The sequence below is a fragment of the Ornithodoros turicata genome, chromosome 6, assembly GCF_037126465.1.
Source record: "Ornithodoros turicata isolate Travis chromosome 6, ASM3712646v1, whole genome shotgun sequence".
NCBI classification, from domain to species: domain Eukaryota; kingdom Metazoa; phylum Arthropoda; class Arachnida; order Ixodida; family Argasidae; genus Ornithodoros; species Ornithodoros turicata.
In genome coordinates, this window is record NC_088206.1 from 8,547,875 (window position 1) to 8,573,163 (window position 25,289).

The following is a 25,289-nucleotide window of genomic DNA, read 5'->3' on the forward strand; positions in this document are numbered from 1 at the left end:
TTGATATTACCGTGATATTACTGTTTGAGTGTGCGATCCTTGCTTAACACACGTACTTGTCAATCATTGTTTTGCTCACTGCAACACTAATCACCGAGCCTTCCTGCGAAACAAATTTCAACGACTCTGGTATTCAAGAACGGTGACACTTAATTGGAAATGAGAAGCATGAATATTTTTATTATTATTATTATTAAACTGACAACATCGTAATTGTGGAACACGAGGAACAACATTGTGGAATACGAGGAACAGTGAGCTTGACAGGAGAAGAAATATGAGAAGACATATCACGACAGAAACTATCAATTGAGCTGATACTATGAACTACTTACTACTATACTTGATACTACTATACTTACTACTATACTTGATACTACTATACTTGAAACTATCATTCACTGCGAGATCGACCTATAGGGGGCGACACTTTCTAGTGTGGATAACACGCCGGCCGATGTTCGAAGTTGATGGCTCTTTTCCGTAATTCTTGTGTATATTCACTTGTGCCGCGATGGTACGATACCGTTCGTTTCCCCAATGCTCCACCTACCCCACTGAACGCGGAATAAACGTGTATAAACCGGCGACGCGCGTAATCTATCCACACTACGGTAGTTCGTCGTTTCTCCGCGGCGCGCCGACACCGTTCGATCTCGAAGCCATATGCGATATGCCACAGCGATATGCTGTAGACTCTTGCGCCGCACTGCAATAACTTTGCGTCGAGGCTGAACCGCCGTCTCCTAGTCGCCCGCATTGTCCATGCGATGAGACAATGGGCCACTTCTTTTTACGCTGCTCCTTTTATGCACCCACCCGCCGCCAATTTTTAATCACTCCCTTTCAGACCTTTTCTGTTCCCTTTTGACTGGCTACCATTTTGTCTTTTCGTCCACCGTAGGCTTCATGCGCCACTCCATCAGCCGTCTTCTATGCAGCTGTATCATTCATCTCATCGTTTTTCATCTTTAATCAGGTCCCTCATCCTTTATCCTCTCTTTCACCCGCTCATTGATCAGTTGCCTATATATTGCCTTTGGCTGTGTGCTACACCAAGGAGTAGTAGAAGAAGAAGCTGCAATTATTGGTCCTATTATGTCATATTGTCAGGACACTGTGCACCACTGTTGGGGTTTTCAAATATTTATAGAACTCGTGGTGGCCACAGGTCCAGACGCTTTAGTCGTACGTTATCTGTTTTGTTATTTGGGTGTAAAAACAGCAGCAAGGCAGAGACACGGACAAGAATCAGAACCACACGAAACGGCTGCTGACTCGCAACTAACAAGATTTTACATGACACACAAAGCTTATAAATACAAAATATTGACAATCAATGAAAGGTACACGGAACCGTGTACCTTTCCACTTTATCTGTTAAGCTTTCTGAGTCAAGTAAGATCTTGCTAGTTGAGAGTCAGCAGTCGTTTCGTGTGGTTCTTTGCTACGTATTGTCACCAACTACCCCGCCTTTCAATGCTTGTTGAACTAAATCCTGTCATTTTTGCTGCTTCTATGTTTCAGCTGCTGTGCTTTCCAATAAAGTACCCGCCGCCGAAAAAGCAGGCAATTTTCGCGCCGATGCAGACGACTCTGGGCGAGACGCGGTTTGCAGAACTGCCTGCGCTATCTATCGCCGGAACATTACACTATCATCGTAAATGAGCCAGTGTTGCCAGATACCAGCGCGGAAATCTTCCGTGCTTGCGATAGTTTGTTTGTAGGGTAAAAAAAAAAAAGATGTTTGCGATCGTCTTGTCATGCGATGTGTACGCAGCGATTACTTTTTCCCGATGAATTACAGTTACGTACAGTGGCGTAGCCAGAGAGAGAGAGGGAGGGAGAGAGAGAGAGATAAAGGCGGGGGGGGGGGGGTGCTCGGACGTACAAACCGCTTCCGAACGTCCGAACTTCCACATTTGGTAGTGCATTTAGGAGAGGGAAAACAGGGGTGAAATCGTCCTCCTCCCCACGTAAAGTTCCCACAAACACCTCCCGAAACTTTCCTGGCTATGCTACTGCTTGAATGCCCTCTCTTCGATCATTGTTTCTCGCTCTCCATTCTTAATTTCCTACGCATCACACGTCCAACATAATAGGTGCCAATTATTATTATAATAATGAGTGCTAATTTCATAACAAATTTTTTGCACTGCCCCCCCCCCCCCCCCCCCCCCTCCTCAATGAATGTCATTTTGGACAAATCACTCACTTTGCCCGATTCAGTCGCACATGGATTACGGCAATGCATGTCCTATGCTTAGTCTTAGTCAGAGGACATAATTAAACATGATAGCTTTTTTTACACCCGACTGGCTTGGTGACACCTTTCTTTTTAATGTGCATGTGTTTTAAGTACATAAAATATGTATCAAACTGCAGGTACAAAATAGATACTTTCAACATGGCCCATGTACAAACTTGTTTCAAATGCAGAGTATTGATATTGACTTGAAGTTGAAGCCGTACCCATTGCAGGCAGTGGAAGTGGGGGATAGATAAAGAAGGTCAATTCGAAGACTGAAATATCTCTTATAGTACTATATTATTAATTGCTATGAGAATAACCAGTGCGTGGCTAATCCACGTTGATACCCATAATAATGATGCGTTTCAATATTTTGAAATTTCGATCCAATCAATCTTGAGCAGAGGCTATGCTAGAAATGCTACGCATGCTGTGCATAAAGGCTATGCAAATGCTATAAAAAGTAGAAAAGAAGCACTTTCTTTCTCAGGAACCAGTACAGTACCAAACTGTGCAACGGCATGGTCGCAAGAATAAATTCATACAAAGAACGTGCAATAAAAGAAAACACTCTTGAGCAGCGTAATCACGTCAAGAACAACAAGGTATTCCTGTTCCTGAAAGGTTCCCTGATCACTTTTGTTTCAATGTTTTATGTTTTGTATTAATGCATCCCTATTAGCTGTAGCTCCCCACAGAGGAGCAAACAGCTGTAATTCCTTCTCATGTGCTTCTGACACCGGCAGTGTTCTTGCAGCTGATACCATCTCCTTCAAAGTCCGAACGACTTCCACTGGCCACTGGGTCCGCTCCCTGAGCCACTTTCGAGCCTCCGGAACGGCGTCATCACTGTTCAGGACGCCAATGGCGTAATGCATCTTCACGGCTTCTTCAGCGCCCAGACGCCTGCACGAAGTCAGAAGATCGAGCGCTTGCTGGTGACCTGTGCAACACGAAATTATAAATTTATGCATTAAAGCTCCACATTTCCATGTTTATTTATCAGTGATGGCCAATAGTTAACTACATGTAGTTAAACTACTCGTTAAACTACCTGATTGTAGTTAAAAAGTAGTTATCAACTACTTGCAGAAATGTAGTGGCAACTACTAGTTAAACTACTATTTTAAGTAGTTAACTACAGTAGTTAGGTTACTGAAGGCGCCAACTACTTCCGATTTTGCCGCAAGCTTTACGGCAGGATTGTGCTTCCGACTTTTACCTTGACCTACTTGTTGGATGAGAACGGAGGTGCAGAGCAATTGTGCCGTGCATGTGTACTAAATCTTCACTTTTAATGCTTGTCTAGTGAAGCCTCATTTGCTGCGAAATAATTGTGCAACTTAGTTTATCGCGTAGGCACAGAAAGAATCCCTCCGCAAGCTTTGTATTTGACGATCATAGCAATGGCTTGAGCCAAAGTTTATTGTTGCTTGCGATTCATATTTAGGTGTCCAAGAACACTACGAGGGATTGGTGTTGGTGGACAACGTTAAGTAGTTATAGATGTAGTTAAACTACATTGTAGTAGTTAAAAAAGTAGTTTTAACTACTCCCCTAAAAAGTAGTTGAACTACTACTTAAACTACTCAATCACAAAGCAGTTAGTAGTTATAGTTAAACTACTGTCGAAGTAGTTAGTGGCCATCACTGTTATTTATAGCTACGTTACTGTATTGTGTTAAGTGTGCCACCCCCTTTCATTGGAATTGTGAAACTGGTCATCGATGTAAAAACGCAGCACTGACTGACCTACGAGTTTTACGAGATTTGTTGCGCCACCCCAAGCAGGTGCTATGCCCATCTTGGCGTGCACAAACTGAACCTCAGAACCACGTGCCATCAGCCGAAAGTCAGTGGCCGTCGTCAGCTCTGCACCGCCACCCAGTGCCCTGCCTTCTACGACTGCAACAGTTAGCATTCGTAAGTTGCCCAACCTGCATGAAATAAGGCAACACGTTCAACCTTCATTGCAAAGGGACGTGAAAGCGTTTTGGAGGCTGCACTGAAGAAAGCGTAAAAGACTCAGTCTCCGATGTATAGAAATAAAATATATGAGGTAATAATTGAAAAGATGGCTATAGTAGTTAGACCTGTTAAGAGTAGTCCGCATGAGGGTAGCCATTTGCACTCCTTCTTCTTGCCTTGATATCTTCTTCATGTGCGCTAAATATCCGCCAGAACAGAAGAACCCTTTGGCACCGTGAAGGAGAACCCCTTTCCCCCGAGACCAGCATTCCAGTTCCGCAATTACACTTTCCAACTCCAACATCATAGACCCTGCAAGAAATTGTGCTTTCAATCAGTGAGCCCGTCTGCTTGCATCGTGCTCCTTTTCGTACCAGTAAATGAGTTTCTTTTCTCGGGAAAATTGAGTACAATCGTCGCGATGCCTTCTTCCTCATCCTTGCGAAGTTCTATTCGCCCTCCTTTGAGGGTGCCTAGCTTGTGACGAAACGCCTCGCTTATCGCTGACATAACGCACGCGCAAAATGAAGTAACACGAAGTAAGTCAGTTATTAATAAGCATCAAATCCTAGGAAGCGTTTCAAATGCATCAGAGGCGCATATCACATCGGGTTTCTGCCTTGATGAACACTCGCCCCACGATGGCAGACAATACTTGTGCGCCGCGCATATCAGTCCAACGTTGCCCCGTACACTTATGAATAACTATATTGCACAAACATATGTTGTTTAACTGATTATAACATAAATTACGCTTCTTTCCGGCAAATTTACATCCGTTTCCCCGGATATCGTCTGGTTGCGCGAAATCCGATCTCTGGTTGGTGAGCTCTTGCGATGTCGCCATTTCCGGCGCGTGACGCACAGGAAGTACGTCAGTTTAGTCAACAGCATCTCGACTAGATGGCGGTAGTTTAGCGCAGTTTAGCTTAGCATGGTGCTTATGAAGTGGGTTGAATCAATGCGTTATTGACAGGATAATTTTCAGGAATATTGACAGGGTGTGGCTTTATTCGGGGTATTTACAGAATTATTATCGCTCTCGCAACGCGATGATGTGGAGGTCACGCAGCTGTGGGAACAGAAGTTATCAAAATTGTTCCTATATTAACACTGTTCTACAGTTTCATTAGTGTTTAATCTTGCTCTCAAGGGCTGCCTTGTTTGCTGGACCACCCCAGACGCTTGCAAAAAGCTTTCGTTCTTCCTTGAAGCTCTCGGCTGGCAGAACACTCCTTGCATTCACAATGGTCTTTTTCACCACCTACAGAAACATTTACAATAAATTAATGTGCATGCATCAGAGGTGTAATGAAAGTCTACGAGTAGTGGAGTTTAGCATTCTTCAACAACATCCAAAGGCCACCCTGCCATGTTCCTATATTTCTCATTGGACTTGACCCCCCACCACAGACCCCTTGACCCCCAGAACCACACGCAGATATACTGTTTGCAAACATAATCACCCTAAGGAATATTTTTCACGACAAATCCTACCTGAACAATCTCCGGGGTGTTTCCGGTTGTGTACTGCTCCAGCCACATCTCTGCCTTTTCCACGGGGTGATCTATGTCTCGGATAATACCTTCCGCAAACCCCATGTTGATTGCTCGGTCTCCAGAGATCTTGCACCCTGACGCGAGAACATGAAGAGCCGTATTGGGACCCAGCAGGTGGACAAGTCGCGTGGTGGAGCCCCATCCCGGTACCAAACCCATACGCATGTGCACGAATTGCACCTGGGCTCCTTCAACCATAAGGCGGAAGTCACAGGCGGTGGTCATTTCAGCTCCGCCGCCTGAAAGAATTTGATAAACACATGGAATGCAGTGGCTGCAAAAAATTGCTAGTCATTGTCCAGAATTTTTACTCTGCATATACTGCAATGACACAACTAAGGGAAATATTGTCTTGCAGGATGCTGGTCGAAACAGAAGCTATTCGGTTGTTGCTGTTTTTTTTTTTTTCCAGATGCTTGCAGAAGGTTAATTGTTGCAGAAAAGTTTTAATAGCACAGCAGCTTAATAATGAATATTTCACATTCATAGGCACAGTTCAAATGAGAAAACAACCTCGTGTTAAGTGACAAGTTACAGGGAATACTCATGTAGCCTCTTTCCTATGTAATGTGTATGACGGTGCCCTTCACAAACTTTCATGGCATAATTTAGCGCAACCTTACCTTACCTTACCTTAATTACCTTACATTAATTATTGTCATAACTCACAATGGAGTGCAGAACATACTCACCCAATGCACGGCCCTCCACCAAAGCAACGCTGATAAGGGGTAAGTCGTGAAGTCCTGAGAGAGACGCTTGCATAATGGCAGCCATCTCTGATCCTTGCTCAGGTGTGTTAATTTCTTTCACCATGTCCAAATCTGCCCCAGAGCAGAAAAAGCCACTTGTTCCATGAAGGATGAGTGCTTTTCCTTTGTCCCACCGTTCTAGGTCCGCGACTATGTCGTGAAGTTGAACCATCATCTCACCTGTATTGAGAAAACGTACGGAAGAAAAATTTTATTCACGGCAAACTATGCTACTGATAGAATCGCAGTGAAAACCAGGAATACCTGACATTGAGTTGCGTTTGGATGGGTTGTTGATTCTAACCTTTGCGATTCCACTGCGGTCATCTTTCGTAAGTTCTACAGAACCGCCTTTAAATTTCGAAAATTTCATTCGGAGCTGGTCGGACAAAGTTGAAATCGAACGACTGTTTCTAGAAAGGACGAGACGCCTTAGGCTGTGCATATTGACTCAGATGCACCCTGAAGTTTCTCGAACGTTTCAGATAGTCATTCAGTACTCTCGAAATTGCCGGAGTCCTGGAGTTCGTCTGCTACGCTGAATGGAATGAGTCTGCCGCTTCTGGACTCGTTTCGTAGAAGGACAGGAAGTGAAAAATAAAATGGCATAAATGCACGATAGCTGGTAGATAAAACCCATACTATAAAAAGCCTTAAGGTAGACACACGGAAACACAGATAAACACACCAACGCGGACAACACAACAGGAAGTGACGTATTCAAAAAAAGCGCGGCAACATATGTCTGCTATGTCCCCTATGTCTGTATTTGTCGTAACTCGTAAGTAGCAATTTGGCATCGAAGCTATTGATTAATATTATTTGTTAACGAAGCCAAGAAATCATGAAAGCTCGTGATGTAGCAAAGCAAGCTTCTTGACACTTCTCCGGAGGGCGAGAGCGATTTCGCGAAAGCGGGTCGGAGGGAGTTCGCAGTTTTACAGAGGTCTAGATCATGTTACGTTAGGTAGAGCAGTAGCTCAGATCAGTGCACAATAATTGAAACGAATGTAAAAAAAGGCTGTAGTTTAGTAACGCTCCCACAGTGCACGGATGGGCGTAGATTTAGCAGGAGTACGGTAAGGTCATTGTTGCCAGACGACACTTGTGAATACGGACGTCCAGTGGATGTTACGAAATAATATCGGCTTTATGTCATTGTTGCCAGACGACACGCGTGAATACGGACCATACGGACATTAAAAGCAGGCTACGAAATGAATATCTGCTTTTGAAAGGCAGAACAGGGTTATTAGAAGAGTTAAAGCTCCTAGGGCCAACTGTGATGTAAAACAGAAAACTGCTTGCCAAGCAAGAACTTTACTATGAGACATAGGCGTATTTTGAGCGTAGATTTCTGGAATACAGCATTTAATATTGAAATGTGCACAAAAATACTGGAAATCGTTAGCAGAGGCACAAATGAATAAGAGGAAAAGTGATGTTTTACATGGGGAGTCTTAACAACAAAGGTCACATTCTGTACGTTATTCTACGTTGAATGTTCACGCATCACAAATGTCACGTCAAATTACACATACATATATATGTATATATATATATATATGAAATACGTTAGGACTACAATATCCGTTGTGACTAGGTCAGCTGAATACGTATTCCATGTGCGAAGAGAGCCCACATATATACTTAGCATCCGTCATGACTGAGGTTAGGTTAGGTCTGGCGAATACGTATTCTATGTGTCGAGAGGGCCCATATATACTATATGCATCCGTCGTGACTGAGGTTAGGTTAGGTCTGGCCAATACGTATTCCATGTGTCGAGAGGGCCCATATATACTGTGCATCCGTCGTGACTGAGGTTAGGTTAGGTCTGGCGAATACGTATTCCATGTGTCGAGAGGGCCCATATATATACTGTGCATCCGTCGTGACTGAGGTTAGGTTAGATCAGCTGAATACATATTCCATGTGTCGAGAGGGCCCATGTAGACTGTGCATCCGTCGTGACTGAGGTTAGGTTAGTTCTGGCGAATACGTATTCCATGTGTCGAGAGGGCCCATATATACTGTGCATCCATCGTGACTGAGGTTAGGTTAGGTCTGGCCAATACGTATTCCATGTGTCGAGAGGGCCCATATATACTGTGCATCTGTCGTGACTGAGGTTAGGTTAGGTCTGGCGAATACGTATTCCATGTGTCGAGAGGGCCCATATATACTGTGCATCCGTCGTGACTGAGGTTAGGTTAGGTCTGGCGAATACGTATTCCATGTGTCGAGAGGGCCCATGTAGACTGCGCATCCGTCGTGACTGAGGTTAGGTTAGGTCTGGCGAATACGTATTCCATGTGTCGAGAGGGCCCATATATACTGTGCATCCGTCGTGACTGAGGTTAGGTTAGGTCTGGCGAATATGTATTCCATGTGTCGAGAGGGCCCATGTAGACTGCGCATCCGTCGTGACTGAGGTTAGGTTAGATCAGCTGAATACATATTCCATGTGTCGAGAGGGCCCATATATACTGTGCATCCGTCGTGACTGAGGTTAGGTTAGGTCTGGCGAATACGTATTCCATGTGTCGAGAGGGCCCATATATACTGTGCATCCGTCGTGACTGAGGTTAGGTTAGGTCTGGCGAATACGTATTCCATGTGTCGAGAGGGCCCATATATACTGTGCATCTGTCGTGACTGAGGTTAGGTTAGGTCTGTCGAATACGTATTCCATGTGTCGAGAGGGCCCATATATACTGTGCATCCGTCGTGACTGAGGTTAGGTTAGGTCTGGCGAATATGTATTCCATGTGTCGAGAGGGCCCATGTAGACTGCGCATCCGTCGTGACTGAGGTTAGGTTAGATCAGCTGAATACATATTCCATGTGTCGAGAGGGCCCATGTAGACTGTGCATCCGTCGTGACTGAGGTTAGGTTACATCAGGGGAATATGTATCTCATGTATCGAGAGGGCTCTATTGATGATTGAGGGATTCATGAGGGCTTGTCATGATTCGGCACCAAACACTGCGAGTGTATCCAGTCGTTTGTGTGTCCTTCAGGATGTGGCCCAACTTGAACAAGTTCGTGTTTGTGGTTTTGGAATCACGCACTTGCGAAGTGTCGTGCTTGCGGTGTTCGGCGACATCGCGAGATTGGTGTTTCATCACGGTTTCTGCCTAATGTTATGCGTTATTTGTAATAAATTTACGTTTTAGTTACATGAAAAAGGTTAAAAAGTCAAAGAATTGAGTTTTATACTTTTGTGTTTGTGTCATATTTTGGTTGCATTGTGATGGTGGCGCTGAAGTAGTGGGATGGGGGTTGGATATAGATCGCGGTAATTATCCGTTGTCGAAAGAGGTAATTTCGTATCAAAATTCACAAATTTTGCAAATAGGTAACAATTTTTGGCCTGTAAAATAGTAAAATTGCATGTAGAGACCGGACGCATATCGGTTTTCCGTGTTTTTCATGATTTTTGTCTTCGTAGAAGCCGCGGTATCGTTACTAAACTATATCCTAAAAAAATATTAGCCTATGATATGCCGAGTGCACCTTTGCTGTAAATAACCTGTGCAACACAGATTGGTCCAACGTGGCCAAATGACAACCTGCTTTTAGTTCCTCTTTCTTTATTTTCTGGTGAAAAAGTGGGTCCCCTAAATTTAAATGTAGAGATTATCCCACAAGCTTGGAGGCAGTCGACAAGCAATACCAACATGCACAAAAGGAGCACGTGAGGCACATTGTGTGATGGAACATGGCGATTTCGTCCCGCTCGAGCGGATCTTAGAGAAAATCCAACGTGAAGCACGGTAGATACATTTCTAATACACATCCGACAACAGGTTTCGTGTGTTTTTGTTTTTCATTAATTTTTCTACAGCTCTTTACTGGTTTAATCAAAGTTGGTTTTCAGCTTTTTTTTTTTTTCGTCTGCTCATTGGCTGTCTGCTAGAGTGGCTTTTTTCAGACAGTTTCGTAAGCGTAAATATTCGTGCTTTTTTTTTTTAGATTTCGCAGCCCTGTGGAAACACGTTACGAAAAACATAACAAAACGCTCTTAATTACATGTAATCGCGCAAAAGCGGCATCGGATTAGCACAGAATACGACCAAAAAACAAAAGAATGAAGAAATTCGTCGATCTACCTACTTACGTTGCTGCGGGGAAGTATGTAGTGTCGTATCAATATGGTTGAACTTCCGAGCAGAAGGACGAGGTTCGGGTATATTTCAGCTTTTTCAGCGAAAATTAATCATGACAAAACAATATTTCTTCGGTATTAATTATTAGAGCAATGTGGTAACCTCGATTAGACTTGCGATCATTTGATTTCTTCAACTATTTGGTGGATAGACGAAAAGAAATCTAGAGGCAGAGGCCCACGCTGCTCGTGGATCTGGCACATTTTTCCTTTTCTTTCTAAATTCTTTTCAGGGACAGCCAGTGAGAATAAAAGTAAAAGTTGGTCGTCGTTGGCAATACGAAATACGTTTTGCGTGCTTTTAAATTATTAAGATTGATTACTTATTTATCGACCTGTTTGTTTTCTTCAAAGTGACCCTGTGTTGCGATCTGTCATTTGTTTTTCAGTCCGTTCCCTTATCTTTGCGCATGTTGGAAACCCATTAGTATGACATTGCCTTTTAGCAAGGCTTATCGAAAATAATAGAGAAATAGAGGTGTCGGAGGAGAAGCATGCTATTTAAATTGGTTATAGGTCGTAGATCCATTATCTCATTCGTCTTTGGAAAGCACGTCACTTCGTACAGCCGCAGTGCTACTATTTGCGTGTGTTGTGCACATATGGATACGTCGAAGTCACCACCGTCGACAGCCATCGTCAAGAAGTCTGTGCGACTTTTACCCTTTTCTGGAGTACCTCTCGCGTCGGATACATCGATCACGCAAGTACCGAGTGACAAGTCTGAAGAGGACCGACCCAGCAGCCCGCATGTTGCCACAGTTATCGACACGCAAGCTGCCGAAAGCTCGCTTAAGTCACTCCTGGGCATTGGCTCACCTGCAAGGACAACAGAGCCCGTGGCTTGCAAGGATTTTGTCTATGGACCCCCGAAATCACTAGCATTTCAGTCGTGTGGGCCGGATGTGTCCATGGAAGACCACGCGATTTTGGATTGGAGTTTGGAGCGAAACGTCGAGCTTCCCTTGGCAGAGGGACAGGGAAATCTGCTGAAGGATCCAGAAGTTCAGAGTCCCGCAGCAAATACGGCTCCCAAAGAAAGCATCATCATGGAGATGAAACAACAGGTATACACGAGCAGAGTTTAGTATTCGATCATCACTGTTAAGTTGATCGTCCATTACTAGATGGAAATTGAGGGGGGGGGGGGAAACAAGGGCATATCAGGGCAGGGACCTTTCCACAACATCTATGTCAAATTTTCATTATGTACAAATTAGCGCACAATGAAGTATGTTTACCGTTGCAGAAACCTGTCCTAGTCCAAAGCATTCTTATTGCAAATAAACAAACGTATACTGCTCGTGAAATTGATTTGCAAAGGTTTACAGACATAAATAACGTGAAAAACAACAACCTTATTTGAATGATGATGATTGAGGAGCTTCACCGCCGGAGGCGATACTCTACCCCCATTGCTGGCGGTAATGTGGTGAGATATAATAATGAGTTGCCTCACAGTAAGGACCAAAGTCCTGTGGTGTCTGAGAAGTTTAGGACTGCTTTTAGGGCAGAGCATTGGTTGGCATAAATAACAAGTAAATGAAGGAGCTTCTTCATGAAAGATGAAAGTCACTGAAAAGGTTAGCCACCTGTAGGACTCGAACCCACATCTTCTGGATTACCAGTCCAGGGCTGTACCAATTCTTAGGCAATTTGAGGCTCTGTATGTGTTTGTCCTTTCTATGTTGTTCCAGCCTCAGAACATCAGTTCTCTCTTGAGCTTCTTCATCCTGTCTATCACGCGAGAAAATCGTTCAGTGGAGACTGCATAGTAGAAAACTGTGTCTGGCAGGTTTTGCAATGCTATTGCCCAAGAAACTTTGGCATATAACACAGTTTAGTATATAGCATCATAGCACTTAGAGGTGTAGCAACGAAGTAGAAGCTACACTGAACTCTGCATAATGCCATGCAACATCTGCTTAGACACTACTCCTCTGACCGAAACTTTTATATGTGCGCCCACGAACGGATAATGTGTGTTGCCGCTTCACAGCACTTCTTACCAGGTACTATCGGGCAAACTAGAGCAGCGTGAAACCACACGAAAGACACCTTCTTCCAACCTTGACTCACCCTTGCTTTTTGGCTCACCCTGAACTTGAAAGTATCAACAACAGAGCATAGTAAAATACAGAAATCTCAATTTATTTCGCAGTGAGATTAAATAATATGAAAAGAAGATTCGAGTTCATCCTTAGTTTAGCTATCATTGCGAGACAGTGAAATCAGACATGGCCACTCGCCTACAGTGGAACTGGGTCACCCATTGCCCATACCGTGGTACCAGTCACGGTGCTGATCACTTTAGTATGTCTATGCAAAGTGCAGAGACGTAAAACTTGCTGTTTCTTTTAAGAGTATTATTACTACATTTACTGAACACGTGTGTGTTTGTGCTATGCAGGTGCGGTTGTGGTTTGCCATGCATTACTGTATTTTGCTTTCATTAAGACAATTTTTCCCTGATAAAAGCCATTATGTAATCCCCCCCTATATTCACCAGAATCCAGATAAATCTTCTCCACGCACGATGCTGACTCAGCCGCTTGTGCAAGGCTCTGGAGACGTTGCTACACCACAGGATCATGCCAGTGGTTGCTCCGCTGTAGAAACTTCAACAGAAGTCTCTAAAAGGGCCAAGAAGGCGAAAGCACGGAGACGAAGGCAGAAGCGATCCGCTGCAATGTTGCCACCCTCCACAAATTTGAGAGCCAGTGATTCAGAAACCACAGATTTGGAATGTAAAGGGCGCACTGGATCTTGCCAAGATACCTCAGTCAAAGAAGAAGGAACTGACGGAGATGATTGCTTGTTTGCACACCTTCCTTTACTTGTGGATTCTGCGGGAGAGTCGGAGAGTGAGGATGGTGTCTACTCTCTCAAGCCTCTCTTTACAGGTTGGTTTTCTGTGAAGTCTAACCAGAACAGAAAAACAAAAACAAAAAGAATGCTCTTACTTTCTCAGACCTCACCTCATATTTTAGTTTTCGAAATCAACTTCACGACCGAAGTGCCACGTTGTGAACCTGCCTCCATCTTGCGTTGATCCCTAGCCCTTACTTGAACCCGAATCTACCCCCGATCTATGACCGGTGTGTAACCGATATACGACCCAAAAATATCTGCTCGTGCTTACCCATCACAACCAGTAGTAGCTGTTATAAATGTACATAGAGTAATCACCTTCCTCTGATGCTACAGAAGGCACCTCAGTCATATTGCCGTCAACCTTCTGTTCCCCCATGCGGCCAGGGTGGCTGAAGATTATTGTTGTCTTATGGCACACATAAACAAATTATTGTGACACATAAACAAATTATTGTTCTTACAAGCTTCTCGGCTCGTCAGGTCAGCTCTGGACGCTGGCAGCAGAGGACAGACTTGTCTGCTGCCATAGCACATGCATTGTTGTTGTTAGGCCTGGTTACCTAGCCTTGTTTCTGATAATTTCCATCTTCATTGATAATCTTCATTGATAATTATGATACGAGGGATGACATTCATCTCTGCAGGATGAGGAAAAGTGGAAGAGAAATGTGGCGTCAGCAACGACAAAATCAGTTACAGGTGTACTTACAGAACAAACCTCTACTATCACAGAGTATGACACATTGCCTTTGTCCTTGCACTCATCACATGGCAGTGGGGTATTAAAGCCTGACATAATTTTCGCTATCGTGGTTGAGTTGAAGTTGAGGAAGGTAAGCTTCGTGAGATGCTGCCTTGAAATGGATACCGGACACTTAACTAGCTTCCTGCTGAAGGATCACCATATGTATCCCAAACATCATCATCACCATTTTGTTTGGTTGGGCACTATGAACTACAACATCAGCAGCTTAGCATTGCTATTATCAGTAATATTGTTTGGCATCTCAGAGCCTTTCAACAGCAGTGGCATAGGGAGACAGATATTAGGATGCTGTGTTGACCTTGCAGTGGCACTGCTGTAGAGTGGAGAAGACTTAGTTCCTCCATATCTAACGTCGAATTTCACATGCTGATTCTGAGCCACCTATGAGCGAGCCTGTGTTTTTATTTTTCAGGAGCATACGACCCTGCATCACGGAGAGGAAAGGCAAAGAAAAGGCAGTACAGCGATTCGTCAGACAAAAGACGGAGACCAAATTACTTCGTCGCCATTCAAACAAGAAATCACGAGGCACGTATATTTCCTTCTGCTTTTGGCATGCTCATGTTCATTCTATTCATGAGAGTCACAAAGATGCAATAATCATGAAGTCATATCTCAACAGGTCTGCTTTTTTGTCCCGTTTAGATTCATGAAAAGATGCAGAATGTCCTGGACCATATTCGTTCCTGTGAACCGTCCATCTCAAAAGCTTTCATTGCAATTCCCACTCTACATTTGACGGTGCTCGTTTTAAGAGTTACAGACGACGATGACTCATTAGAGAGGTAAGCAGTGCAGTCTATTATGTGGCTACTAGTGTGCCACACTATTTTCCAATTTAATGTCATACTGCGTGCATTGTGCTCGTTATCTGTGAGTGTATCAAGGAGTGTCTTATCCACATATATAATACGAAGCAAAAAATGTGTATGGGAATTAGTTTATAAAATGTACAAAGAGCGTCAATAAAAAGAGAAAAGTTCTTTGGAGAGGTGCAGTGCACAGACGTAAGTGACGTGTGCGTGGCCGCGCAGTACGTAATACGTCTCACGGGAGAACCAGTGCTGTAAAGAGACTTTTCGTAATATTGGAATAACTGGACAGCATGACAAAAGCTGAAAGCTGTGAACAACTGCGGTAGTGGATGAAGAACAACACCATGTATCTTTATACAGCACAGAGTTGCTGTATATAGCCATGTCTCATAGTTCGTGCATAGTTTCATGCCCTTGTGGACAGCGGATCATTAGTTACGTTTGTCAGTTAGTAATGTCACAAGGCATTACCCAGAACTTGTTTTCGTGCCTGAGTATCCTTCGGCCACTTTGACGGGGGAGGTGCCTTTCCAGCTGAGCGACACCGCAGTACCCAGAATGGGAACCACATAACGTGACTCGTGATGGAAAGGAACGGCTGAAGGGAGAGCAACACAGCAATGCCAGATGCTGACATTGCACACCCGTCAACATCAACATTTCGTTCGCCAAGAACAGTGGCTGGCCCAAGGCTGATGAATTGTTCAGATCGTGCATGGTTTTCTCGATCAATAGGGAGACCCACATTTTTCCATTTCCTATGTCCAATAGAGATGGCACTATTGGTGACACTCTGGAGACAGCAACATTTTCTCCTGCATTGACCTCTCTAAGGGTTCCTTTAAAGTTACTTCAAAAGAAGAGACCAAGCAATATGCAGTTTTCGTCATGCCCTTCAATTTGCAACAGACTGCCTTTCGACAGGAAAGATTCCTCTTGCTGGTTTTAAAAGGTTATGGTAACGTTTCCAGAGCCATTCCTTTTAAAGTTTGTGCATGTGTGTGTGTGTCGACGACATTCTTATCTACTCCAGGGATCATGAAGAACTTTCAGCAACTTTTAGAAGCCATGAGCAATGCAAACTTGAAGATCAATTTAAACTAAAGCGTTTTCTTCACAAGTAACATAGTGTTTCTTGTACAGATGTCTGAGGTAAAAATGAAGACTGTGAAATAAGACACTTTCACAAATATACAAACTTACAGAAATCTCTTGACACTCAGTCCTTCAGGGTGTTCCTTGGTCTCGTTTGCCATTTCCCTGTTTTTATTCGAAACAACATGAGGAAAACAAGTGTTAAGGGGTTATGAAAAGCGTGCCAGAGTTATAAGGTAAAGTCGGGTGTCTACCAACCTGGAAAACCTGGAAAACAGGGAATAGTCAGGGAATTTTGATGTGACTGGAAAAGTCAGGGAATTGTCAGGGAATTTGGCTAAAAAGCAGCTGAAGTCAGGGAAAATCGCAGACAAGTGCCGTGATGATGCGCGGCGAATCGCCAGTGCCGACCGGTGGTTGAGAGGCGATGCCGCAGCAACGTTACTGCGAGTAGCAGTTCACCAGTATGACAAGCTCTGACGCAGAAAAGTAGGGTAGCCTCACTAATACTTAATAAATGGTCTGTTTCATGTTGGGTCTGGTATCAAAACGTATGAGCAGGCACCAAGTTCCCTTTTGTTTTTGTCAGGGAATTCGCTTGAAATAGTCAGTGAAAACCTGGAAAAGTCAGGGAATTTGAAGGCTGCAGTTTGGTAGACACCCTGAAAGTACAGTCAGAAGACCTACTTGAAGTTCTGCCAGAACATTCCACTGTACCATTCAAGGATGTTTACTTTGACTTTGCTGAGCTTCAAAAGAAGGGAGAAGGGGTCGGATAGGCGCAGTCCTTTGTACTTGGATGTTGACAAGTCCGCTCAAATAAATGGTGTGTGCCCGCCGAGGTTGTGAAGACACCACTAGTGTTATCAGCCTATTTAGAAAGGGATACATCCTCACCCACAAAGGTGATTCTTTGTGATAGTGGACCTGATGGCTTTACAAGCAACTGCATAGCAGCGTGGGCTAAGGAGAAAGGTCTTTGCATGAAGTTCATAGCACCATATCATCTAGCAGCAAATGACATTATTGAAAGGCATGCACAAGGCTACACAAGGCTACTTGTGTCTCTCTCTGTCCTAATCCTACTCGTCCCATCTCCGTGCTGCAGTTATAATATCACTGCTGGAAACACTGGAAACTCACTGGAAGCTGGAAACACTGTATTTTGCACTTCATGGTGTAGCTCTCCTGTAAAGAAGAAATGGCACAAAGGAAGACACAAACAACAGACAGACACCATCCATCCCTGGCACTGTCCTGTGCCTGTCCGTTGTTTTCATCTTATGTCACGTCATTTCATCTTCAATATGAACCGACCTGCACTTTTGATAACACTCCTCCTCAAGGCTTAGGACTTCAGTATCTCAAGGCTCAAGGACTTCAGTATCGCTGAAAGTCTTAATGTGAAAGAAAAATGCAAGAGCTGTAATCACAAAGTACAATACAGGACATCAGTGCAGGAGTACTTTGACCAACGACACAACCCCAATATTGAGGTTATCCGAGCCGGTGAAGACGTACTCTTCCGCAAATGCTCCTGGAACTCAGCCAACGCTGCAGGGGTGTGTTGTCATCCTGCAGACATCAAAGAAACAGAGGAAACTGAAGGCCATTCTGAAGTTGCCAGAATTGGGAATGTCTGCAGATACCCATCGTAGTATTCGCCCCTCCATGCTCCTATAGGTGGCGTGGTGCCGCATCCAAATTGGCGGATCCACCGAGTGTTGGTGAGAGCGAAATGAGCGAGGTAGTGCAATTTGGAAGCGACTGTGACACCCCCCCCCACTATCACCATTCGAAATATTCCACTTTATGGACACAACAACCAACTCCAGAACCTTTGTAGATGGGGAGAAAGACACCTGGTAGACTGGTTCGTCGAAACGACGCCCACTAGGTGGACACGGGGCACTTGGAGAGGCAAATAGGTCCCACATGCTTCAGGCATGCTCTTATGCGGATTGTTTTTAGCCTAAACATTCCTTCTAAGACTCAGGTGTGCCTGTTCCGTGTCGTGGGTTATGATAGCTGGAATGCCGTACGTTGGTAATGTAGATGAACTCTGAGAAGCCGCTGTCATTGGCCACCGGTCAACTTCTCATTTGTGTGTGAGGTCTTTTTACGTAGTTGTACGTGTGTTGCCAACTTGTAGAAACATGAGATGTAAATTGTTCTCAGGGCTAAGAAGGCGCTTGTGAGAAGCTACGACCTCCTCAAGGACGACTTGAACTCGAACCCCCTCGTGCTGAAGTTCAAAGGACTGGGCCACTTCAAGAATGAGGTGAGTGTGCCACACAGAGTTCTGTGTATGGTATAACCTCAATTCCATGGCTTATCCTTGGGCACCTTTCGAATCACTGTATCGCCACGCACTGTTTCTGTCTTCACAAGAATGCTGGTGCTACACCACTGAACACCGTGTATGTATTTGCTACACCCGTTACGGGAAAGTACGTTAAAGGAGTACAGAGGGCCATTCAAAAAAATTTCAGATTAAGACATCGGATGAAAGTGTGTGTGTCATTATACCGAATAGCGCAAAAGGTTTTGATGCGTGCAATTTGTTTCCCAGAAAAAGACTCGCATAAACGTAGCTCCGCGCCTTCACCCTTAACTCGCCACTCCAGCTATAACAAGGATGAGGAGGTATGATGGCACGTCACCAATGACGGCATAAGGAGACTCGTTCTGGTTTGCCGGTCAGTGGGGGTCAGCGCCTTGTCCCTTTGCCGCCGTAAACCTGTTTTGCCAGTTTTCCTGGAGAATTGGGGATAGAAGGAGCGGCCGAGGCATTACCGAGCAAGGAGAAAGGCTTTATCAGAACCCCGAACAGCTGAGTAGCAGACGACAGCGGAGTAGCAGACAACATTTCTCTAGGTCAATCAGCGAGCGTTCTCCTTATAGCGTCAGCACAAGGTTCCAGGCAGATCACAGGCTGGTACTGCTCTCCGCCACCGTTGCGCACGGTCGCTTTTTGCGGCGTATTTTAAATTCAATTTCCGCGATAATTATGACTCTGTGGTGTAAATTACTTCGCATGATGCATCTTGCTGGCCTACCAACAGTTTTATAGGAAGAAAACTGGGTGTTAAAAATGACTTCTGTGCTACTTTAAAGGGACGGTTGCAATCTGTTCCATTCGATTTTGAAACTATGGTGTCATTTTGTTCCTCGTTGGCCACTGACCGTGATATCGAAAATCCCACACGAGATATTGGCGTAACGTGACTGTTGACGAGGAGCAGATGCCGGATGGCGAGAGTATGCTGGAATTCTCTCTCTGGAAAAATGTGAACGCGTAATTCCCTACGGCGCTAATCGGAGTGTGGCCTCGAAAAAGTGGATGCCGCGGCGTTGCGGGCATCTGGATGGCGCCTTTCTCCTCGGAGTGAGGCCCTCTCACTCCTCCCGTCGTCCCGTTATGGGGTGACGTCAAGGTTGTCTCGTTTTCGCCGGAGCCTTCGCAGCTGCGGAAGCAGCGCTGATCTTTAAATTTGTTCATTTTAATCTGTAATTTAATCTAGATCTTTAAAATTTGTTCCTGTAATGTCAATTATCTAGGCACTTTTCGGATGAAGAAATTAGCCAAGTGGATTATCGGCCAATGCCGAACACTGTGGTATGCCCCACGGGAGATGCTTGTTTCTAAAGTTGATTATCATCATCATTCTGCACGTTTTCATAGGAGTTGTTGCTGTCGTCTGCTACGGTAGTCGTATGTCCACTTTTGTGCGTTCAAAAGTCAAATGTTCATTGTCCAATCATGATGTAGATCTCGCGGGCCGATGTGTAGCGCTCCTAGCGGATTGTGCAGACAAGCTCCACATAGGGGTTACCGATTATGACATGGTCGTTATAACCCTAGTAGGCGATGGTTCTAACAAATTCAATTTTAAGCTTAATTTCGTCCACCATGAAGAGATGTAGGGGCTCGTTTTGCTACATATGTTGCAGGGTAACCATTTTGACAATTCCATTATCGTAGTTCTACATGCATAGATCTTCAAACACAGACATGACATAGAATGTGCCTGTAACACAAGTTTTCTGTATTTGTGAGACACACAAAAAAAAGATGCTTTAAAAAATAAGAACCCTTTAAACCTTAAAGAAAAGTTGAAAGCAGACCAGAAAATGTACAACTTTTACCATTGTTGGCAGCAGACACATCAACACAATGCAAATGATAAGATATATTTTTGCAGATTCTGAACCAAAAATAGCGAGCAGATATGTTTGCTATGTCTGGTTCTCTGTGATCATAGTGCATATGCTCATGCTGGCCATGCAAGCTGGAACTACATTTTTGTATCTTTTCAGGTACTGTTTGCTAAAATTGAAGGCCAAGAAGCAAAGGACAGACTCAGAAAGATAGCAGATGTGTGCCTGCAAGAATTCACCAGCTCCAATCTAGACCTTTCTGGCCACAAAGAGTTCAACCCTCACCTCACCATTGTCAAACTATCAAAAACCAGTAAACACACTTGTGTAAGTAGCACAAGAAGACGAACTTGTTGCCCCTGGACAGTATTGTCGTCAGTGGTAACCATCGTTACCACGTAAGACAATACCGTATTTGACTGCGTGTAACGCGAAGTGACATTTTCGCTGTCCCACGGGAGAAAAGCCTCGATATAACGAAACTCACCGGGACCGCAATTTCTTTCGTTGTATCGAACATTTCGTTGCATTGAATTGAAGGTCACGAATTGCGACCTTCACGAGACGCACACTGTACGTAAGCGCCGATTAGAGCCCTGCACGGGCCGACTTTTTTCTAGGCCCGACCTGGCCCGGGCGCATCGAAAAATGGCCCGGCCCGACCCGGGCCCATACCTTCATATTTTTATGTGGCCCGACCCGGCCTGGCCTGGCCCGGTGACCCGGCGAGTAGATGCCGGCGTAGTATTTCCAGCAGCGACGTACGCGTTTCTGGCGATTATCAAGCAAATTTATCAGTAAATTTATAAGGAGAGAAGACAAACATACAAGTGATGGCAGTTTAACACCATAACCGCACCAGACCAAATTAAATCAAGAACGTAAGCGGGCATGGGCGTTATCGTTACACTGTCAAGATTTTGCGGAGGTGTCGACAAACTCCTCCTCCCAGTCCATACCCCTCTCACCAAGCTTTGCCAAGTGATTGTGAAATACGTGAGGAGTGAGGAGCAGTGTAAAGTGGCTTTCAGAATGTCCTAGAGGGTCGAATCATATGCCTAATGCAGTATCCCTTGCTTCTCTTTGCAAAATATGCACAGGAATGACGCAAGCACATGATGATATGAACTAATGCATCTCCATTGTGTGGAACTAGCTGCGTGACCCGGCCAGGCCTGACTCTCGGAAACATATTTTTCGGCCCGGGTCCGGCCCGGCCCGCGGCGGTGGCGTATTTTAACGGCCTGGCCCGGAGCACACAGCCAATAACAAGCCCGGCCCGCGGGCCAGGTCCGGCCCGTGCCCGTGCAGGGCTCTAGCGCCGATAACTCCCGCTATGATGCGGAAAAGTTTTTCGTGACAAATGACAGCAACTACAAATAAAGTGCCAAAGGGCACCTACGGCATTTTATTCTCGCGTGAAATAGCCCGTTATTCGCGTCCACGTCGTGCCTAAAAGATGTGGTGTAACACACATTGTTCACAAGCCTCCGCAGCTTTCTCCATATCGTGTTGAGATCCCGCAAACCTTCTGACGTCTATGGCAGTGCGTCTTCCGTAAGGCTCTCCGTTGATACGACATCTTTGTCATCTATGGGCTGATTTCGTCACGTACGCCCCCATGCGAACAAAGCGCGCGATGGCACCTTGCATCTCATGCTCTTTGCTGTTACCTTCGTCCTGTACTTGGCTGCAACCGGACAGTTCGAAACCAGCGCGAAAAGGAGAAACCTCAGAAGGAAAATCGCGAAACTTCCAATGACTCGGACTCCCTTTCGTAGGCACCAGATTCCTCCCGATCCTCTGGCCGACGCTGATCGCGCGGGCCATCCGTTGCCGCGGGAACAGGACGCCGCTTGCGCCCTTTGTTTTCGCGACCCTGGAGTCGGCTTTGGGATCATAAACCGTGTCTCGTTCTTAGCCAGTACCGCATATAATTAGGGCCTGACTTTTTAGGGTTGAACCCGTATCCGCCCGATATTTACCCCCCGAACGAAATCTGTAAAATTCGGGTTTAACCCGAATCTACCCGAAAACATCCGGGTCACGTGGCACACTCATGCATTAAAATGGCGTGCATTAATGGCGTGCATTAAAATAAAGTTTGATAACATTGCTAAACATTAGTTCCATGTTAAGACAAATTTTTATTGAACAAAAAAAAATTACCCGAATACACACGAATTCCTGACGACAGAATATGCCGTAATGGGATTTACACCCGAATAGACCCGAATTTTCAAAGGCAAAATATCACCCGATATTTACCCCCCGAATTTGGCCAAAAATAAGACCCGAAAAAGTCAGGCCCTACATACAATGTGAGCCCACATATAATACCACCCCATCTTTAAGGGCTCATTTTTGAGGTAGAAAGGAACCTCGCATTATATGCGGTCAAGTACGGTACGCATCCAAGCATTCACTTCTTCAATAGGGGTCATAATCCTTTAGGACTTGAATGTCTATTAGCTATTAAAAGCTGTGCTTGCTTTGTATGTTGCTGTAATGACTACGTAGTGATTTTAGACGAGTGTCGGCACAGTTCCCCCCTGAAGTCAGCCCAGGACGCATAATAACCCTCCTGTCCTCCACTCCTTCCTGCTGTCCTCTCTCCATCTGTCCACGTCTGGACGCCGCTCATGGCCACAGTTGCACACATTTATTCAAGCTGTAGTGGAATGTTGAAGGAAAAACCCCGTAAAAGCCCTTATGAAAGGTCTTGAGCCACAAATACCGGCAAAAGGCTGCCGGTATCATCTTCCTACCGGCAACCATCAGAGGAAGCAAATAACCGGCCGTGCCGGTATAATACCGGCCTGGTGGCAACCCTAGTCACAGATGGGCACAGTTTTGATTGGAGCAAAACCACAGTAATTTCAGAACAACTTTGCTTCATCGCACAACTTTCCTGCATCAGTGTTAAACTGTAATACTATTCTATTGCAGAAGATTCGCAAGATTCAGAAAGAGTGGTACGAGAAGTTTGCTGAAGAGGACTTTGGCAGTCAAGCTGTATTCAGCCTCCAGTTACTGAGCATGAATAAACCTAAGGATGAAAATGGCTACTACTACTGTAGCCAGGAGTGTAAGTTCGGTAAGCACTTTTACTCACTTTGCATTGTCTGTAATCTGGGGGCCTTTTTGTCAGTTGATCAAAGCACTCATTGTGTTGCATAATGTTACTCCTCATAATGCAGTCATTGTGTTGCATAACGTTACATTATGCATCATCTTCACCAGCTCGCTTGCTTCTTAGCCATTTTTTCATACTCGTGTGTGTGTCAAAATGCAAAGTTCACAATGTGTGGCATGTAAAATGGAAAATGGCAAACACAAGCACACTACCATATCAATCACACAGGTAATTTTACTAGCAAGTTCCAGTTGATGATTGGTTGTCTATCATTTAGACCCCACCACCAGTTGGTGATGAGGGCTCTTGCTGTCTATTCATCAAAAGAAGTTTGCAATGAGTTCTGTACAAAATGAGACATGACAAATACAAGCACTCTGCCATTTCAGTCATACAGTAGTTCTTGTTAACAACTCTCAACTGCCAAAGATCAACCTGCTGGGGAAGAATTCTGGCTTCATCCTAGCATGTTGTGGAACAATGTCCTCGTGTCTCCTCTGACATGAATGAAATTGCAAACATTGAGCCTGCTTCGTAAGAGAGGATAGTAGACTGCTGTTAGTTTAGCTGGCCCTTGCAGCTGACCTAGCTTTAGTGACCCTTGCATAGTGCAGCTACAGCCGCAGCAACACATGAGTGTTGCATTTTGGAGCTGGTTGCTATCTATAGAAGTGGTCCCGCTTTGTGATAGCACATGCCAAGCGGTCTCTGAAAAATCAAGCACCGTACGACAGCAGTAAATGAATACTATTTTTATCTCACAAGCATCTGCAGGATAGAATACATTTCTCATTTAGCATACATTTCACAGCTCCTTACCGTGATGATATTGTGTAGGGCGGCTGGTCAAAGCGAGCATCACTGAAAGTTGAGGTGACCCAAGCAGCAGAACATACTGGCCCAATATTGGACCAATGTTGGCAATACTGGCCCAATATTGGTCCAATCTTCATCCAATATTGGGCCGAGATTGCCAATATTGGTCCAGTATTGGGCCAAGATGTTGTGCTGCTTTGGGAGGCACTAGCGTGACATGAGCAGGAACTGCGAGACAGGAACAATCATAAATGGGTTTAATACCAGCGACTGGTGAAAGATGTAAATGCAGATAAACTGAGGTTGCAGTTTAAGGGAGTCCATGCATTGCGGAGAAACTTGAAACTACTTGAAACACTGGAGCTCAGAGGTTGAAAGGAGGCCTGGAAAATATGTTGAAGCAGTCATGAGCAGTCTGAAGCAGGTGATGTTAAGGATACTTGACGTTAGCAGCCTCACAGGTCCAAAATTTCCCTCGTCTTCCCCAAAATATCTTCTCGAGGATCAGTGCACGTCCATGAGAGCTCCCATCTCATGACAATTACATATTTTGACATTTTATATTGAGGGCCTCGTGTTTTCAGGTTTTATATTTTTTGAAAATTGAGGGGGATAAAAATCGGGTGTTATTTTAGGAGCCATAAAACACTTTAAAATCGGGGGATATGTGGTGGAGAAGCAGATTTTCAGGTGCGGGAAAAAAAAAAAAACAGTTCTTCTTGCATTTAAGATGAATACCAGGTGTGGAATGGCCGTGCTGAATGTGCAGTGCTTACTGTGCTCTAGTGCCCGTATTGGTGGCTGAATTGGCTCTTTGCAAAGTTTTGTCTTCAGTGGTTTTCAGGTGTATGTAACGATAATGCAAATTGGGGGGGTAACAACAGGTTTTACCAGGTTCGACCTTAAAAACAGAAGGCCCTTTT

At 44.6% G+C, this 25,289-nt stretch overlaps 3 protein-coding genes across 4 annotated transcripts in view; 1 reads left to right on the plus strand and 2 right to left on the minus strand.

Moving 5' to 3' along the window:
* Positions 1-2,316: 2,316 nt before the first annotated feature.
* On the minus strand, positions 2,317-5,056 carry LOC135399010 (ethylmalonyl-CoA decarboxylase-like). The gene is made up of 4 exons (XM_064630636.1): positions 4,594-5,056; positions 4,345-4,531; positions 4,004-4,188; positions 2,317-3,194 (listed from the first exon to the last, which is right to left on the minus strand). Exons 1-4 carry the CDS (start codon positions 4,727-4,729, stop codon positions 2,896-2,898), a joined length of 807 nt encoding a protein of 268 aa, XP_064486706.1. The 5' UTR covers positions 4,730-5,056; the 3' UTR covers positions 2,317-2,895.
* A 154-nt stretch (positions 5,057-5,210) lies between these two features.
* On the minus strand, positions 5,211-7,553 carry LOC135399008 (ethylmalonyl-CoA decarboxylase-like). The gene is made up of 4 exons (XM_064630635.1): positions 6,796-7,553; positions 6,472-6,711; positions 5,717-6,018; positions 5,211-5,483 (listed from the first exon to the last, which is right to left on the minus strand). The coding sequence occupies exons 1-4, from the start codon at positions 6,974-6,976 to the stop codon at positions 5,349-5,351; spliced, it is 858 nt and encodes a 285-aa protein (XP_064486705.1). The 5' UTR covers positions 6,977-7,553; the 3' UTR covers positions 5,211-5,348.
* Positions 7,554-10,101: 2,548 nt separating this feature from the next.
* LOC135399005 (uncharacterized) overlaps positions 10,102-25,289 on the plus strand; it is a 289,237-nt gene continuing 274,049 nt past the window's right edge. For both annotated transcript variants that reach the window (XM_064630631.1, XM_064630632.1), the window contains exons 1-7: positions 10,102-11,770; positions 13,213-13,606; positions 14,756-14,871; positions 14,989-15,128; positions 18,432-18,534; positions 20,574-20,741; positions 23,364-23,511. In XM_064630631.1, the coding sequence (XP_064486701.1) occupies positions 11,198-11,770; positions 13,213-13,606; positions 14,756-14,871; positions 14,989-15,128; positions 18,432-18,534; positions 20,574-20,741; positions 23,364-23,511 (1,642 nt within the window). In that variant the 5' untranslated portion in view covers positions 10,102-11,197. The remainder of the gene's footprint in view (positions 11,771-13,212; positions 13,607-14,755; positions 14,872-14,988; positions 15,129-18,431; positions 18,535-20,573; positions 20,742-23,363; positions 23,512-25,289) is intronic.

Bases quoted from the DNA above. Each gene is read 5' to 3' on its own strand.
- LOC135399010 (XM_064630636.1), bottom strand. From the start codon at position 4,729: ATGTCAGCGATAAGCGAGGCGTTTCGTCACAAGCTAGGCACCCTCAAA. The intron at 4,532-4,593 runs GTACGAAAAGGA...AATTTCTTGCAG, and splicing joins GAAAAGAAACTCATTTACTG to GGTCTATGATGTTGGAGTTG. The intron at 4,189-4,344 runs GTCTAACTACTA...TATTTCATGCAG, and splicing joins ATGCGGACTACTCTTAACAG to GTTGGGCAACTTACGAATGC.
- LOC135399008 (XM_064630635.1), bottom strand. From the start codon at position 6,976: ATGCACAGCCTAAGGCGTCTCGTCCTTTCTAGAAACAGTCGTTCGATT. The intron at 6,712-6,795 runs GTATTCCTGGTT...TTCTCAATACAG, and splicing joins CAAACGCAACTCAATGTCAG to GTGAGATGATGGTTCAACTT. The intron at 5,484-5,716 runs GTAGGATTTGTC...ATGTTTCTGTAG, and splicing joins ACACCCCGGAGATTGTTCAG to GTGGTGAAAAAGACCATTGT.